Source organism: Lontra canadensis, unplaced genomic scaffold, assembly GCF_010015895.1.
Source record: "Lontra canadensis isolate GAN:19392208 unplaced genomic scaffold, GSC_riverotter_1.0 scaffold104, whole genome shotgun sequence".
In the NCBI taxonomy this organism is placed as follows: domain Eukaryota; kingdom Metazoa; phylum Chordata; class Mammalia; order Carnivora; family Mustelidae; genus Lontra; species Lontra canadensis.
Window position 1 is genome coordinate 6556696 of NW_022631098.1, and position 18264 is coordinate 6574959.

Genomic DNA, 18264 nt, shown 5'->3' on the forward strand with positions numbered 1-18264 from the left:
AAGGCGCTCTGAAACCAGCGTGGACTAAGAGCTGCCATTCCAGCCCTGCCCTAGCCAGGTTTATCACCTTGGAGCCATCAGCTGACCTCTCTGGGTCCCAGCCTCTGACTTGCCATTGCTGTGAAGACTGGACAATTGGTATTTGCTTGCCCTGTACCCATTCTGCCTGTTCTGGTAACGACTCCCCGATTCTTCCTGGGGGTAACCACTCCTCTGCCACGGTTAACCACACGATTCAGGAGGAGCTTGAGTCTAACCCTGGTTTCAGAAAACATAGAATCCAGGGCCTGCCAATCACAGCATTGTCCAGCCCTTTCATCTTACTAATTGGTTCAGAGATGGTCACGTGACCTGAGGAGTGCCAATCAGGGTTCAGCCTAGACTTGTGTGGGAAGCTCTTCCTTCACTGATGCTGCCCAGGGAAATAGGGGATGACTTTGGAGCTGTGCTGGTGACTTTACCATCCTCGGCTTCGCAGAGAACGGAGTCAACAGAAGAAAGCAGCCCAAGAGTTGGGAGTCCTGACATCATTATTTTGAGCCCCCCAGATCCTGCTGTATCCAAAGCTATCACTGGCTTCCCAGTTATGGGAGATAATAAATCCCCCTTTCTGCTTCCGCCAAGTTGAGTTGTCATTGTTACCAAAGGGGCCCTTGTCTGTCCCCTGGTCCCTTTCATCCTGCCTGAGTTCTGTTTATCCTGAAAGCATCAGTTTAAATGTTGAGTTGTCCTGCCCCATTTCTCCTAGCTCCTTTCTTTCCACAATTTGACACAGACACATATTATTCTAACATGCTCTATCATTTGCTTGTAAGGACATACCGTTTACTGCTTGCACTCCATCTCTCTTCCCACCAAAATGTGAACTCCGTAGTTTTTCTTAGTTCCCAGCCCTGATGTGACCAAGAACCTAGAAAAGTGTCAACGCGGGACAGGTCCTCAATAAATACTTGTTTGAATGCTAACATTTAGCAAGGAAAGGCATTAGGGGACTTGCACAAGGGCCAGCTTGGTGTGAAGTCTGGTTTTAAACTCTCCATGCCCCCCCCTTCCACCTCCCACTGGTGGTAATGGTTTGGGCTAAAATACTATAGTGAACAGTGGCTTCCATTGTCAAGTGCCCACCACGTGCCAGGCAGTGGGGTAAGTGCTGGGCACATGCAGAAGACAGACACACACAGTTTCTTCTCTCAACGGGGGTCTGCTCAAGAGAAAGGGGGTGAACACACACAAAATCACATGCCGTTGGAGCTAGTGTGATGTTTGCAATACAGAGCTAGGACTTTTAGTCTAGCAAAGGCCACAGGGGTCAGAGACTCATCCCTGGAAGGGGTGCCTTCTGAGCTGTGTGCTTCCTAAGCTGGAAGGAGGACTTGGCAGGGATGGGTATACATTGAGCAGGGAGAGGAGATGGGGAGAAATGAAGGACACTCAGACTACACCAAAGGCTGGGGCAGGAAAATGTGATCTGATTCCCTCCTTCCCTTGTCTGGCTGTCCTGCAGCCAGCTCCATTAGTCCCTTACCTAGTCTCTGCTTCCCAACCACATTCTCCCTTACAAGGCTAAGTAGTTGGGAGTCTTTTGCCCTTGTGTTTTAAGGCATAAAAGACTCAACCTCCTTTGGCCACCTGCTCCCACATCATCATCATTCTGGAAATATCCATAGACTGTTGTCTGTTAAACCAGTCTTTGTTTCTGTGAAAAGCCAGCCCTGGCTCTCCACACCACCATCATCATTGGATGCCTGGAAAGGGGACATCTTCCATTCCAAATTCCTCCTGACTGAGTGCTCCCTGGAGCACCCATCACTCCTTCTCTTCTGGGACATCCCTGGGTAACTCTTCCAGGAGAGGAAGGCTAGCTCAGGGCTGGATGAAAGCCAAAGGCTCCCCTTTCTTGGCCTGAAGTTCCATCTGCGGCACCCTATGTGCCAAGTTTCCATACTCAGATGCAAATGTGCTGGCACGTGTGTAGTCTGCTCTTACTGGTGGAAAAGTCTTTCAACAGTCCTAGGGACACATTGCCTTCTTTCCTGCCAAAAAAAGCAGAGACAAAGATTCATTTCCACTGTGACTAAATAACCCATATGTTTCTCCAGAAGCGGAAATTGTTAGAATGAATGCAGACCTTTCTACCAGCACAGCTTCCAAAGATATCTTTTAGCCTCAGGCAAAGTCCTGACAGTGAGATGTTAGTCAAAGCTCTGTCTGCAGTGTGGGCCCCACCTATACTCAGGCTGGCCTGAGGGTTGATGGAGGATGGACCATCACAGAACACCAAGTGCTCATTTCTGCTGCAGGGGGTCCCTGTTGCTCAAACCTGGCCTCGGGGCCCATGACCCCAGCACCACACCAGAATGAGCCTCAAGTCTGAGGGTCCATGTTTGATTTTATCAAAGCTCTTAAGGCCATCTTAACAGCATTAAGAGCCTTTGCCTTGGCCAGGGACAAGCCAGATTCAAGCCCTGGGGCATCTAATTACCAACTGCACGACCACAGGCAAGTTACTTAGCTCCTGTAAGCTGGTAAAAATGGGAATAGCCATAGTACTTAGCTCAGGGCATAGATTAAATGAGATAGTGTGGGCTGATCACTGTGGACAGAGTGGGCACAAAGTGAAGACTCAGTAAATGACAAGCCTGAGCCTCATCCCTGGTCCCTGGCAACAAGCCACCCCAATAACTGGACCAAGGAGTCCACCTCCCCCATAGCCAAACCCAAATGAGGTGCCAGTCCCTCTAAGGGTGGGACAGACAGCAATGTCAGGAAGGGGAGCTCCCTGCAGACAGGCACCCCGCCTCTCACCCTACTGTCCTTGCTGACCCCTTCTTGGTGACCTTCAGCACACCAAGACTGGTTGACAGAGACAAAACAAAAACCCCAACAATAAAGGTAACATTAGGCCTGTGGAGTCAAAAAATTCAGACCAGAAAATCCCCATTGCAACTTTTTGACTCCATTCTCCAGTGGAGGGGGAGGGGTGGGTTCCGGTCCCCAGACCCAGCAGCAGAGACCCCTAGCACAGTCCTCAACCCTTCAGAAACCCTTGGTACATGTGAGTAAGAATAAGTAAATCAACTTCCCAACTTAAGGCTGGGTGGAAATGGGTGGGGGGGTGTCTTCTCTGGGCTCCCGTTCAGGACACCTTCCTCCAAGCACCTCCTTTAGCCCCAAGGGTGGCAGGTGGGGTACCAATGGAAGGCTGAGACTGAGGAAGCGTGCTGGGGGGGTGTCTCCAGGGGGAACGGACCCTCCTCCCAGGCTCAGGCCTGGGCCGCACGGCTGCTGGGGCCCAGGGCTCAGGTTTGGGTGTCCCCGCCCCCTCGCAGGGCAGGCTCCGCCCCTCCTCGCGGGAAGGCGGGAAGGCGGGCACTTCGCCGTGCCCACCCCGTGGGCAGAGCGGCAGGGTGGCAGGAAGCCGCCACCAGCCCAGCCTTGAGCCTCACCTGCACCCGGGCCCGGTGTGGATGGAGGATGCGGGGCCTGGAGGGGCTGGGCCGCCTCCGACCCCATGGCGCCCTGGGGCAGCGGCTGGGCAGCCTCGCCGTCTTCACCCGAGACGACTTCGAGGGCATCTGGCGACGACTTCGAGGGCACCTGGCGCCGTGCGGCCCGCGGCGGCTTCGGCCCGCGCTCCAGGTGCAGCGAGTCCGCCGTCAAGCCCCCACCCGTGCCCTCAGCCGGAGGCCGCCAGGTACCTGCCTGCGCTGCCCAGCTCGGTCCGGAGGGCACAGCCGGAGCTCCCCTGGGAGGGGTGCGGGGCTTGACCCCGGCACGGCCCTGGCAGCTTGTGTCCCCGCCTGAAGCGCGGTTAGGCCCCCCGTTCCCCTCTGTGGAACGCACAGAGGGCCGGGGAGGGGGACGAGAACGACCCTCCAGAAACAATTCGGCCCATCTGACCGCCCAGACTGGCCGGGCCCCCTTCCTCCTGGGTGTCAGGGTGGGCATGACTGCCCTTGATGGCCCTCTGCGTGGATCCGCCCCAGGTTCTCCGCCAGGCCCGGCTGGGCTCGCCCAGAGTCTGAGGCGCTTGGCCCAGCGACGCTCAGTGACCTGTGGAGAAGCATGCACTCCCTCTCTGTCCTGTGGCCGTGGGCTTGGCCCCGGCCCAGCCAGTGCAAGCCAGGGGAGGCGTGGGGACCGGAGACTGCCCAGTCTGCCGGCCTGAGAACCTGCCCAGTCTGTGTGCCGGAGCTCAGCTAGGTCCTGCTGGCAAGTCAAGCTGGGGATGCGTGGCTCTGTCCTTGCTTTTGTTTCCAGCAACCCCCCGCCCCCTCCACCAGGTGCAGTGTGGCCCACCCTGGGCGTGCCTCCTTTCTCTCATGGCTGCCTCTTCCTCGCTGCGTGCACCTGTCTCTGCCTTCCCACTGACATGGGCTCCAGTCTCCTTCCCATCCGATTTGCTTGGAGTGGCCGTGTGCTTCCCCCCTCAAGCAACCCTGAAGGAGACACTTAGGACGTGAAGTCTCTGTGAGAGAATTGCATCGTTCTCCCAAGACTCCCAGGCCATCAATCAAAGGGCCTGGTGAGGGGCATCTCCTATTGGCACCCGCTGTGGATGTCGTGTTCTCTTCGGTCACCATGCAAGTCCCCAAGACAGAGCCTCAGGTCCCACACACTCAAGACAGCCCCTCCTCTAATTCCTGGGCCCTCCAGCTGCTTCGTGAATTCGAGCAAAACGAGACAGCCCACAACTTGACCCTCTTCCTCCTTCAACACGCTCATGCTGGCTTTGGGGTACAGTCAGGTTTTTCTAGGGTTTGTCCACATCACTCAGACTTTGAAGTGAAGGACGAAAGGACACAGATGGCATTGACGAGACTGTATTGTTGGGCACTGACAACGACTTTCCCGTCCCAAGTTCTGGGAACCCTCTGGGGGAACGGGACAAGGGATTTAATGATGATGGATGTCTGCTGAGTGGGAGTGACTACACTGGCAGCTTTAAGCATGTTCACTGGACTCTCTATACCTCTTCCTTCATTCCTTCAGTGGATGAATGCTTTGTGTCGCCTGCTGTGCTGGACTCTGAGATATAAAGAGTACAAACAGATACAGCCCTGTTCTCCTGGAGCTGGCAGCCTGGGGGGCAGAGACACTCATCAGGTAACTCCATGTGGAGATGTCAAATGTGCTGCTGTGAGAAGAGCAACAAAGGAGATTGATGGTTCTGTGAGAGCTTATTCATAGAGTTTGACCAGGATCAGAAAAGGCTTCCCCAAGATTACAGCTGAATGGAAGAGTGAAGGATGAGTGTGAGTAAAGTCGTTGAAGTGGAGAAAGCTTTCCAGGAAGAGGCAGCAGAAAGTGCAAAGGGCCTGTGGCAGGAGGGATATAGTAAGTGAAAGGGTAGGAAGAGGCTGTTGAGGCTGGAGTTGAGAGAGAGGGAACAGTGGAAAGCCACTGGAGAGTTTGCAACCACGTTAGGGGTGTGTGACAAAAAGGAGTTAATCAAATTTGCAGGATGGAAGACGGATTGGAAGGGTTGAGTGGCTGCTGGCCCACAATTAAGGGTTGTCATTATTCAGGGAAGAGATGACCGCCATCCAGCTTCTACGTAGTGATAGAGGGAAAAGAATGGATTATGCAGTATTTAGGACATAAACATTCACTTGACTTGGTGCTGGGTTGTCTGGGGGGTATGATGAAGAAGAGGAGTGTCAAGGTTAACATGAAGGTTGGCTTGCCCAGAGGAACAAAGGCTCATACAATGTCTGTTCCATGAGAGCTGACCCCATGCCCATTCACCGCTCTATCCCCAGAGCCCAGCATGTAGTTGGTGTCTGTTGAATGATGTTGTGGACAGTTAATAAAGGGAACATGAAAGGATGTGCAGGTTGGGAGGAGAAATTCTAGAGCTCGGTTTCGTACAGGTTGAGTGTAAGGTGCCTTTTAAACAGCCGAAAAGAATTGTCAAATAGATTTCAGGTGAAGGTCTGAGCTAACAATATGAAAATTTGTGAGTCATTTGTTCTAAGTCCTAATTACGGCTAGGGCAGGGATGACACGCATTCACTGTAGGCACAAACTAAGTGAAACAAAGTCCCAGCTTCGTGAAGTTTTATAGTTTAAGGAAGGAAGGAAGGAATCTAGAGGAAGACAGGAAATAAGTAAATAATACAGAAATAAATCATTTTTATCTATAACACTGACAGCCTCCTGACATGTTCTTGATGAAAATACCTAAAGAAAGTTGAACAATCTGATCTTCCAAGAAAACAGTTGATCTGGAAATATTAACTTGTGTGTCCAGGACCATGACAGATAGTGAGGTGGTAAGAGACAGTGCCGAGTGAGAAGGCAAGGGCTGGCCCAGGACTGGCTGATCTACCGAGACCTGAAAACTTTCCTAGGCTGTAGCCCTGGGGCAGAGGGTCTTTGCACGCCTTAGCAACAGCTGCTCAGAGAAACATCGAGACCAGACACCCCATGACGGGGGCTGGTGGGAAGGGATGAGAAGCAGACACAGGACATGGGGGCAAGGAGTCTGGGTGTCTGGGGCAAGCAACTGGTATTCCCATTTTACAGTGAAGAAACTGAGGCCCAGAGAGTTTACTGGCCCGGGGTCATGCAGAGCATAAGTGGTCAAACTGGGGTTTGAAGTCAGGGCAGATCCCTGGCTTTTCCCCTCCATGACAGGTGTCTCAGTTCCTGGGAACTGGAAAGGACAAGAGGAGACAGATAGGAAGGTCCGCAGAGGTAGAGGCGAGAGCAAGGGGAACCTGGGACGACCCTGTCCAGAGGCGAGGGACAGCAGGTGCTTTCTCTGGAGGTCAGCAGTCTCTGGCTGGCTTCCCGGGGCGCCCCACACGCGCATTCCCGGCAGCCTCCGACTGCAGGGCCCACGCAGCAGCTTTGCAAATGCTGTGCTTTTATAAAAATGTCATTTCTCCTTAATCCCCATCCCCGCAATCCCCAATCTCAACAATTTGCATATCTACTGGTCAGTTAGCACAAACAGTCAACCTAACGAGAGTCTGCAAACGCTTATGCTGTAAGGCCTTCCCTTAAGTCTTGACTTCTGTTCCATTCAACAAAGATGTATTGTGCCGTGCACGCAATGGGCTGTGGTGGGAAGCCAGAGGGATGATCGAGGTCTATCCATAAAACGGAGTACGTGCAACCATTGCAGACCTTGCTTCGGGAGAATGGCCATGCGAGCAAGCCCCGTGCCACTCACACTGGAAGAGCAGATCGCAAAGCAGCCCACACGGTGCGATGGCCAGGCAGAGGGGGAGGGGAGGAAGGGGCGCAATGGAGAGGGATCCCTTGCACATGTATGTATAAAAGAAGATACTAAAATATGAGCAGAGGCCAGCTCTGGAAGGTTGGATTGCTGATGGTTTAATTTTCTTCTATATAGCTCCCTGTACGCCCTTGATTTTCTACAAGGATCTATATTACTTTCATAATCCAAACGGCAATAGGCGAGCCTTTAAAACACAAGCATGGGGTGTGATGTTGGTCCTCCGGGGGCTTGTGATCTCCTGGGGGAGGCAAACATGGACAAGTGGCAGAATAAATGGGGGGGGGGGCTTTTCGTGGCCGCCTCTGTGGAATGGACTTTGTCCAGAGCCAGCAGACTCCTTCCCTTCCTATCCTGTCGCTTCTGGCCATCCAGGCCCCACTGTGGGCATTTTGCTGGGCCTCCTTCTAGGACTCTCCTTCCTCCTGCACTGCCTTGCCGGCCCCCGAGGCTTCTCGGGGTCTCCAGAGCCTGGCATGAAGCCTCGTTTGTTGCTCTGCTAACCGCTGTTGTAATGAACCGGTCATCTCCTTCCCCCACCAGTGCCCCGCCTCCCCACAGCTGCCATGTGGAGCTTCTCATTGAAGAAGCAGCCAAAATGGAGAAGATCAAATTTCCGCACTCCTGTCCATCTGTGGGTGTGCGGGGAGCCCCTGGGCATGGTGATGGAGTTCATGGCCAGCGGCTCCCTGGAGAAGATGGTGCCCACACACAGCCTCTCCCAGCAGCTCAAGTTCCACATTGCCCCGGAGACCAGCCTGACCCTGAACCTTCTCCATAGCATCAAGCCACCCCCTCTCTTCCGGGACCTCAAGCCAGGCAACCTCCTCCTGGATAGCAATATGCAAGGTAAAGGCCCGGTTGACCTCCCTGCGCCTTTTCCACGCCAGACTCTCTGCGGGTGAGCCAGCCTGCCTGGCCTGCTGAGAGTTTAAAGTAGCTCCCTTCATGGACAAGTACTGAAGGTGAAGGGATGAGCAGTGGAGTCTGATGCTTGAATCTGGGTATCAGGATGCCTGCAATGACTCCCCCTGGACCTCAGGCTTCTGTTCCTACTGTGGGTAGAATATTCCCCATCCCTCCCCTTGCTTGCTTTGGGTGGGGATGTGTGTAAATGAGCTGATTCCCAAGAAAAGTTATGATGGCCTTCAGTTCCTAAAATGTGCCACCTTCTTTTGCCCCAGGACTTTTGCACATTCCAGCCCTAGTGCCAGGAACAGTGTTCCCTTACTGCTTTCTTTATCTAGCAAGTCATGCTCATCTTTCAGTGCTCTGCTTAACACTATCCTCTTGGGGAGGTTTCCCCTGGTCTACCCCAACAGCCCCCTGTTGTATATCCTCATAGTACCTCTGACTCTTCAGACTGCTAACCACACTCGTTAAGTTTACAGTCATTTGTGACACTATTTCATTAGTGACTATACCCCCTATTTGAGTAAGCACTTGGGAGAGTAATGAGGGTTGGGGTCTCATCTTTCTTAATCTGCTGCCTGATTCTCAGCGCCCAGCCTAGCTAACCTGTGAATGAGTCCGTGGATAGAAGCAAAGTGGGGGACAAACACACATGGTGTATTCAGGGCCCTTGGAAGTGGATGAACAGAAGCTCATCAAAGACGGCGACTTTATCCACAGCCCCTCTGGCTAATGGCAACACCTCTTAAGTACTTACTGTACTCTGTTCTAGATGCTTTTTGCTTATCCCCCATTTCATGCTTATAATAGCACTATGGGCTAAGTGTTCCTGTTATTTCCAGTTTATAGATGAGGAAGGTGAGGGTCCGAGGAGATCATTAACATGTCTGAGATCATGCCAAGGTCACATGTGGCAGAGCTGGGAGAGTCCCTGGCCCTTAACCACTCCACTGTCCTGGAAAAGGGAGGCTGCGGGACAGGGAGGGATCAAGGCAGGTTTCTGGAGGCAAGACTCTTGCTCCCTTACCCCTGCTGGTGGCTTCCTCCCAGATTTCGGACTTTGGCCTGTCCAAGTGGATGGAACAGTCCATCCAGATGCAGTACATGGAGAGGTCAGCGCTGTGGGGCACCGTCAGCTACAGACCCCCTGAGATGTCCTTGGAAGGTAACAAGGCCCTAGGACCCAAGTACGATGTGTACAGGTGAGAGCGGACTGGGCTCCATGCCACATTCCCAGGGTTGGGGGAGCTGGTTATCACCACCGGCCTGACACCTCCTGGTCCCAAGGGCATGACGGGACAGGGAGGAGGAAGGACGCAGGGGCACTCTGGCTGGAGCGGCTTTGCCCAGGAGGGTGTGACCCGTGGGGCCTCCCAGGTGGGGTGACCATGGGTATCTGAGAAGGTGACTCAGGAGCCCTCTGTCCTGTCTGCAGCTTTGGAATCGTCATCTGGGAACTCCTCACTCAGAAGAAACCGTATTCAGGCAGGAGATGGTGGGACAGCCATGGGTGGGGTCCTGGAAGGCACTGAGAGAGGCTAAGGGCTTGCAGGGGTGGGATAAGTGGTGGCTTTGGGTTGGGGAGCAGCATATGCTTTAAGGATTCCCATCACCCCCTCCTTCTTCCCTTCCCTGCTGGAATCTCAGTCTGTAACCTAGCTGTTTATTCATGGTGCATTTATGTTGCCCCTGCTGTGTACACCCCTGTGGGGATCCCCAGAGCCGCCCACCACCCTGCCCAGCCTGCTGCTCTGGCCCTGGCACCCTGCACGCGCACAGCCTGCGCCTCCCCTTCAGCATGGTGACCGTTGTCATCCCTCCCTGCGGCCTGTCTCAGACGAGTGGCCAGGTGAGGCCCAGAAGATAGTAAACTGAGGAGATGCTGTGGGATTGGGACCCCAAGAAGAGGCTCTGCTTCCCAGGTTCTTGTCTGGCCTGACCTGTCGTAGGAACTCGGGAGCTGGCTGGGGCTGGAGTGCATGGGAGCAAGGGCTGAGGTTCAAGGGGGCAGGAGAGGTGGTGGCTGAAACCTGGGCCACTCCTGAGGGCTCCATGTGGCCCTGGGGCACAGTCCGCATCTTGGTGCTGGAGGAGGGCAACGGGGGAGGGGGCAGCTGAGGGCTGTAGCCCATCTCTCTGGGTCACTGTGCACCCTCTTGGGAGGTCAAGGGAAAGACCCAAACCGGCAGGGTCTGGGCCCGGCTCTCCTGCTTGAGTCCTCCGGTTAGCCGGGCTCTGTCCAGGGGCCACAGCACCCTCATTTGTGAAATGTTCCCAGACGGCGAGATCACTGGCATGGACGGACCCCTTTAGTGACTGTGAAGACACACACCTGTGTGGCTGTGAGCCCTCAGAGATCACCCACCTAGTCCTGTCCCCTCGTTTATGGGAAAGGACTGACCCTCAGAGGGCCAGGGACCTGCTAAATGTGGGCTTGCTGAGCCACAGCCGGGATCCAGCTCTCCCAGGGTGCATGTGTGGGTGGATGTGAGTCCAGGAATGGATTTTGGGGTCGGGGGGAACACAGGGACCGTTAGGGTGTCTAAAATGGGGAACAGACTGGTGGCCAGCCTGTTGTTTCCATCTCTGTCTTTCTCCTTCATGGAGCAGACATCACGGTCGAGACAGACATGCTGCTGTCCCTGTTCCAGGGTCCTATGGCAGACCCCGAGAGCGAGGCTCTGGCCAGGACAGTGCCCTGCCAGCTGTCTCCCCCAGCCTGGGGAGGTGCGTGTGTGTGTGGGGGGGAGGGCATCTCCCATAAGGGTAAGACCTCCGGGGTGGGGGAGGCGGGGGGACCGCATACATGATGCGTGGGCTTGTCCTTCTCAAGGTCCCCCTGGCTGAGGGAGCAGATGGGGACTGAGAGCCAGCCCAGCCCACACTGCTAGCCGTGCCAGGCAGCCCACTTGGGGACAGCCATTCCTAATTTGCACAGTGGTGGCTGTGGCTCAGAGTCCCTGAGAAGGACTCATCAGAGTCCTGCCTGCGGGCTTTCACACCGGCATCGGTGTCCCCAGCGTCCTCACTCCTTAACACCGGAACCAGCCGTGGGCTATCAGGGGCTCCTGGCCAAATCACGGGGCCAGCCACCCTGTACTCCACATGGTCCAAGGGGCAGTCAAGGCCCCAGACCACCTCTCTGGCAGTCTCTCCCCTGCTCAGGACTTTCCTGCAGACCCAGCTGTCATCGGGAATGGCACGGGAGGGGCTTCCTAGGACAGGTGCTGGAGAGAGGGGAGGAGTGGAGGAGGATAGAGACCAGAACTGCCTCACTGGTCTAATCTGCCCCCTTGTCTTCTGATTCCCTCTGCCCAGGTCAGTGTTGAGGCCAGCCAAGAGCTAACAGACAAGGGTGAGCCCACGAGCCACGGCTGGAACCGGAGAATTCCCAGGGAGGAGAAAGTGGACTCAAGCTGCACCCTTTCCACCTCTCCCCTGCCCACCACCCCTGACCCAACCCTCTGCCTTGCTTGTCCCAAATCAGAAGCTGGTATGTCCCTTTCCAGACACTGGCTCCAGGTTCCAGAAATGCACATGCCTTCAGGGGTCAGGCTCTGCTTCCCCTCCAGGCTTGTGTTTTCTAGGAGGCCTGACTCCTCTCCTGGCTTTCAGGTGGGGTGGGGTGGGGAGGGTCAAAGGCATTGGCTTGCAAGCCTGGCTGCGTTGTAGAATGACCTGGGGGGTGAAAGCTGCCCCATGCCTGGGCCACCTAGAGTGATTAAATCAGAATCTTGAGTGTGGGGTTGGGGGGTTGGGGGTGGGGCAGTAATTGGCCTGGGCAGGGATATTTGTTGTTGTTTGTTTGTTTGTTTTGGAAATTGTTGCTTTTGGTCCAGATACACCTTTGGGTAGAGCAGGAGGAAGCCTTAGCAGCCAAAGCTGCTAAGATCATAGAGCCTCTTTTCAGCTGGCATTGACTTTGTGCCAAGCACGCCCCTGAAAGCTCTTGGCTACCCAGGCTGTTCTTGCAATGGTGGCACGAAGTGGGCATTGTTGTTGGCCCCTTTGTGGATCAGGATCTGGAGGCTCACAGAGGGCAGGAATTGGCTAAGGTCCGGCGGTGCGAAGCGTGGGTTTGCTCCCAGGCCGCCTTCTGCCCCTTCTTCTGCCCCCTCCGCACGGACGGGCTGCCAGAGTCCGACCTCCAGGACATGGGAGGCTGTGCAGAGATCTGTGATAGCAGGAGAGACTGCCCCCCACCCTCAGAGTCTCTGTTCCTGGTTGGCACTTGCAGGAGGCAGGGGGCTGGACGAGATGACCTGCGGCCAGCCCAGAGGTCCTCCTTCCAACCCCACCTTCCCCCCAGCAGACTCCGGAGACTACTTGAAGCACGTCCTGGGACGAGGAGCTGCATGGCTGTGAGAACAAAGTCACTCCCCTCACTTTCTGGTGGTGCAGGGCACAGGTGAGGCTGCTGCTAGCTCACGAGGTCCACGTGGACGGCCAGAGCTCCTGCGGCTACACGCCCCTCCTCATCGCCGCGCAGGACCAGCAGCCCGACCTCTGCGCCCTGCTCCTGCAGCACGGGGCGGACGCCAAACTGGCAGAGGACAGCTGGGCCCCGCTGCCCTTTGTAGCCCAGAGCGGTTGTGACAGCCCCGCTCCCCCACCCCCTGGACCACAGGGACCATGTGGGTGCCCAGGAGCACGAGGGTGGACCCCGCCCCACCTGGCCACACAGAGCACCTCTGAGAATGTGGCACGGCTTCTGGCCTCCCGTCAAGCTGACCCCAACCTGCGTGAGGCCGAGGGCAGGACCCCTCTGCACGTGGCTGCTTACTTTGGCCACGCCAGCCTGGTCAAGCTGCCGACAGGCCAGGGGGCCGAGTTGGAGACCAGCAGAGAAACCTGAGCACGCCCCTGCCCCTGGCGGTGGAGCGAGGCGAAGTGAGGGCCATCGGGCACCTGCTGAGAAGTGGGGCAGCTCCTGATGCCCTCGACCGGAGCAGACAGCGGCCACCAGGGGTAAGTGCCTGGCCTGGGAGGTGCTGCTCAGGGACGGGGCCGGCTTCGAGCTACTGAGCCGGCAGGGCTGGAACCCCCTGCACCTCGCGGCCTACAAGGGCCCCTTGGAGGTTGTCCACCTGCTGGCAGAGAGCCAGGCGAACGTGGGAGCTCCCAGAGGCATGAAGGGGACATCTCTGCACCTAGCTGCCCGCCACGGGGAGGAGCTGGTGGCATTGGCGCTGCTGTGCTGTGACGCTGACCCCAGTGCGGCCAAGCCGGGGGCTGGACACCCCTCCACCTGGTCGTCCAGAGGGGCGTCTTCTTGAGCATCCTCAGCCTCCTGGAGCACCATGCAGAAGCCCATGCCCACAGCAAGGTGGGCTGACGCCCGCCCACCTGAAAGCCCTCAAGGGCACTTGGCCATCCCCAAAGGGCTGCTTGCGCTGGTGCCCAGCTGGGCATCCGGGACGGGGCGGGCTGTGCACCCCCACAGCTGGCCCTCCGGAGCCAAAAGCAGAGCACAATCGCCCTCCTGGAGGGCAAGGAGCCCTCCTCACTAGCCCTTCTGGGTGATGGTGAGCCAGGAGCCCAGACAGAAAGCCAGACAACGGGGGGCTTTCTTCCTTCCCTGGGAGGGAGAGGGGCTGGGGAAGTGATGCTGGGCTGCTGGCAGGGCCCCTTCCCTGTCCTTGACACCTGCCCCTTGGACTTTGAAAGGAAGCCAAAACACGGTCTCCCCCTGGAGGGAGGGGGAAACCGGTGCTGAGGTGGGAGCTGGGTGGGAGCCAGGGGCTCCCTCTTCCTCCTCCTATCCTGGGACCCAAGCCCTCTTCCTCCCCAAAACTCCTGCCACCTTCTGTCATTTGCCCCTGAGCTCACAGGGAACCACAGAGAAGAGGGACATACTCCCTCCCAGTTGGTCCCTATGTGACTTGGTCCCCATCTCAAGCCAGGCCTGGCCAGCCAGGCAAATGCTTTTCAAAAGGGGCAGGAGCTCACATTTGGGAGGAAATTTCTGCCTACTGTTGAAAGCCCCAGCCAGCCCCCTTTTGCCACAGAGACCACGCCTTCTGGTGGCCCTGGCTCCAGTGCCTGGGTCTCCCACGTGGTTTTGGCGGGGGAAGGAAGGCTATGCTCCAGCCGCCCACAAGTGGTCCTCCGTGGGGTGCTCCATCCCCCCTTCCCCACCCCTTCACTGTGTCTCGTTACACGGCCAAGTTTCCAACCCTGAGGTCAGTAACACGGTGGATCTGAGTCTTCCCTTTGGAGATGGGCCGACCACTGGGGCCAGTAGTGTTCCTGTGGGATGTGGTGTGTGTGCAAGTTCACGCAGCAGGAGGAGACAGGGGCAGCTGTGGGGAGGGAGGGGCTGAGGAGGGTGAGGGATGACTTCTTGGGGCTCGGTGTGGAGCTCCAGGACAGGGATGTCCCTCCAGACAGCTGTAGCTCTGGGCGCTCTCCCCTGGGGCCACTCCCTGGCCCCCCGGCTGCCAGCCTGGCCGTCCTCCAGGCTGTGGGGCAGGCTGGGGCAGGGCTGGGCTGCTCACACTAACCAGCTTCTGCTTCCGCCCTGGCTTTGCCGGGATGGCTGACCTCGGGTCAGGGTGGGAGGTTCCAGTGGGGGCACAATGGGTGCCCTAAAATCCCATCCCGCACCTCTCCACCTCTCTGCACTGCTGGAGCAGCCTCTCCGACTCTTTGATTGTCAGAGAAAAGGAACCTTCTGCCCCAGCTACTGTCCAGTTCCCACCCCCAGCCACGTGGTGGGCCCACCTCCACGTGTGGTCCTGCTGGGCTGGACTAGGGCCTCCTGTCCGCATGGGGTGAGAGGCAGAGCCGAGAATCTCCCTGGCTGAGCTGGAGAGCCGCCAGGCTGATGTCTCATATCTTCTCCCTGCTTCCTTCCTTGTACCTAGCACCACCATGACAGTAATCGCTGGCCAGCGGCCCCCGGGAGCCCGGGTTTTCCTCTCCTGCCTGGATGAGCGGGGACTCCTGAGGACCACTGCAGGTGACACTCAGCAGAATGTTCCATCCTCCTACTCCCTGCTGGCTGCCCAGTCCATTCTCCATGTTCTTCCTGGGACTGGGCTTCAGGCAAGACTCGTAGCTGAAAGTCCCCCTGGGAGTTCTGTCTTCCCTAGAATGTGCTAGAGCAGGAAGGGGGAAGGGGAGAGGGCTCCATGCCATCCGTGATCCTTGCACGCTGGCTCCCAGTATAGGATTCTTCCGAACGAGCCAAAGGGCGGATGTGGGGCTATGTGTACAAAGCCGAGTGAGCTCAGATCAATCCATGGGGACAGCCAGGAGCGAGGCACTGGGGGACAGTGGTGTCCGGGCTATCCTCTTGGAAAGAATTTGAGGAAGGACCTTGCAGAAAGGAGCTAGGAAAGATAAACAATTCTTTTGCACCTGTTGTCCTATAAGGGGCAAGGATCCCATGGAATGGGGCCAGGACTACCCATGGGAATCATTTCAGCTCACTAACCTGATGATCCCAGGGTCCAGGCTGAGATTCCCAGACCGCTGCTTTCTCTACCCGCTTCTTCCAAGAGGTAGTGGAGGTCATGGCTTCAGGCCAGCTTTGGCCAACAGCCCTTGCATCACCTACCAGCACCTTTTTCTCCCTTTTCAAGCCAACCCGAGCCAGACAACAGACACACAGCATCTACCCTGAATCCCACTGCAACACAGCCGCCTTCTAGAGATTTCCAAGGGACGTTCAAAATTGGATTTCATTGAGGCCCTTGAAATTCCCAAGGAGAGAGTCTCCAGTTGAGTTTCAAACCCTGTTTAGGGGAATTTGGGGAGATTGAAAATAGGAACTCCCTCGTTTCCTTCTGGGCATCTCTACTTGGAGACCCTACAGGCCCCTTAAACTCAAAAGGTCCCAAACTGAACATTCCCTCCCCCTCCACAAGTGTGTCCATCACCCTCTCTCCCTCACTGTAGTTGAAATGTACCTGAACTGCTCACCCAGGAGTCATTCTAGACCAGTGTTGTCCAGCAGGGCGTCCTGGGAAGGTGGAAGCCTGCTCTGTCCGCGGCTGTTCTGGAGGATAGCCGCCGGCCCCATGTGTTACTGAGCACCTGACATGGCCAGCGTGGCTTAATAAGCTTAAGTAGCCACACGCACTGGTAGACCACACGGTCTCTAAGCTCCCTGACCTGTCCTCATCCCGTCAGCTCCCAGGCGCAGCGGGTCCAACAGGAAGGGCTTTCTGGAAGATGCGTGCATGGAAGGAGGACAAGGATACAGCAGGCGGCGGGCAGGGCCTGGACTAGATGGAGGGGCTGGGGCCAGGGACCCCAGAGGCCAGGGAATGTGGACAAGCAAGTAGGCTGGGGGTACAGGCAGCTGGAGAGCTGATGGCGCGGGGAGACCCTGATGCCCATCCTAGTTCCAGAGCTTGGACCTCGGACTCAATGGAAGGGGCAGTGGGGAACTGCTGTCACTTTGTGAGCAGAGTAAAATCCGAATGAACTGTGCGCTCCCAAGACGCTCCAGCTGGGCGTAGGGTGAGGAAGGGATGCTCTGGTGAGGGAAGACCCTACTCTCATGTGACCACACAGTGTCTGCGGCTGGGGCCACTCGGGAAAACCGCATGCGCCTGCCCTAACTCTGTGCCAAGTCCTCTGCCCCTCCCCCCCAAACGGTAGCACCCCCTCCCCTGGCACCAGGGAGCCCACCTCCCTCTCTCTGGCCTCTTGCCCATACCCAGGTCTCAGGAAGGAGTCAGGGGCCACAGCATGGGCTCAGAGCTGCCAGGCCTCCAACCAGAAGGAAAAGGCCTCTCCAGATGCCTTCTCCATCGGGCTTCTCCCCAGCAGCGCTCACCCTGCTGCCTTTGCCAGGTCGCAGAGCTCGGATGGCACAGAGGGACCAGGTACCCTCTTGTCACTGCGCCACCAGGCCCCCCAAAGCCAGGGTGGAAGCCGTCCCTTCCAGAGATGCTCTGGTCTCTTGCCTGCCGCCGCCCCCACCCGGCTTCTCCAGAAGCAGAGTGAGGGGCGTCTGGTTGGCAGGAGGGTACGCCCAGACTCTGATCTGCCACTAAAACCCCTCTAGAAATGACTCCCCTCTCTGCACACCTGTCTCCCCCTCATTTGCTCTGCAGCCCAAATGGCTGTCAGGCTATTCACAGGTACTTGAGGGACCCAAAAGTCTGGTCCCAGATGCTTTCTCTTTCTCTGTCTCCCCACCTCGGTAGACATGCGCTCACCACACTAGCCTCCTCCAGCCGTGCTCAGAGCTGGTCAGGAGACAGAGTGGACAGTGCAAGATGGAGATTTGGAACCCTGGGCTCAGGGGCCAGCCTGCCATCCAGGCAGTCGGCCTCCCTGTGAGAGAAGCTTCTTCTGTAACAGGGGACCCTGTGGACGGATGCCGGGGGTACGCAGAGGGCAGTATCATGGGGGCAAGGCATAGGATGGGAGCTAATGGCCACAGATGCAGCTTGTGTCCTGGGGCCTGGGAGGGCGATGAGGTAGGGGGACACAAGGCTGGGTCACGCAGTCTGTGGGACAGGGATGGGGTGGCAAGGGATCCCAGACAGGTGGACACACTGCTCCCCAAGGCAGACCAGTCCTCAGTGACCCTCCTTGCAGATGACTGACCGTCCATGTTCTGAGACCCCTGGGGAAGTAGGATAGGCAGTCACTTCTTTCAGGGGCCTCCTGCCCCACCATTCAGGCTGTCCTCTGTGCCATCAGCCTCTTGCCCTCACCAATTCCAGACCAAGGCGTGCCACGTCATTGTCGTCACCTACATGACCAGTGTTCCCACCTCCAGCCAGGGCTCTGCTGTGGAGAATGTGCGGTTTGTGCGGCTGTAGTGAGGTTGTTGGATTAGCCCCCTCCAGGCCGGGAGCTCTGCAAATACCGCGGTCACGTCCCCCGTTCCTGTTTCACTCCTAGCACCTTGCTCAGGGCCTGGAGCACAAAGGTTGCCCCAGAAATTGCCACCGAGGACCCCAGCGGTGGGTGGAGGGAGGAAATGCAGTGTCCCCTGCATCACCCGCCTGCCCAGTGCCCAGGACGTCTCCCTGGCTGGTGGCCTGCGGGGACTCCTCCAGAAGGCACTAGGAGAAGAGTAAGGGCCTGAAGCTTTGAAGACTTGCAGTCACTCAGCGACATGCGCGAGGACATGTGCCAAG

At 56.9% G+C, this 18264-nt stretch overlaps 1 protein-coding gene across 1 annotated transcript; it reads left to right on the forward strand.

Moving 5' to 3' along the window:
• Positions 1–3474: 3474 nt before the first annotated feature.
• On the forward strand, positions 3475–17943 carry ANKK1 (ankyrin repeat and kinase domain containing 1). Its single transcript, XM_032838413.1, is given in 20 exon segments — positions 3475–3581; positions 4720–4785; positions 7790–7885; positions 7887–8106; positions 9209–9360; positions 9594–9653; positions 9901–10029; positions 10031–10080; positions 10769–10865; positions 10867–10885; positions 11477–11513; positions 12471–12498; positions 12500–12993; positions 12996–13106; positions 13109–13381; positions 13384–13488; positions 13491–13548; positions 13550–13707; positions 16831–16995; positions 17822–17943. Coding segments are annotated over 20 exon segments (2547 nt in total).
• The last annotated feature ends 321 nt before the right edge of the window (positions 17944–18264 follow it).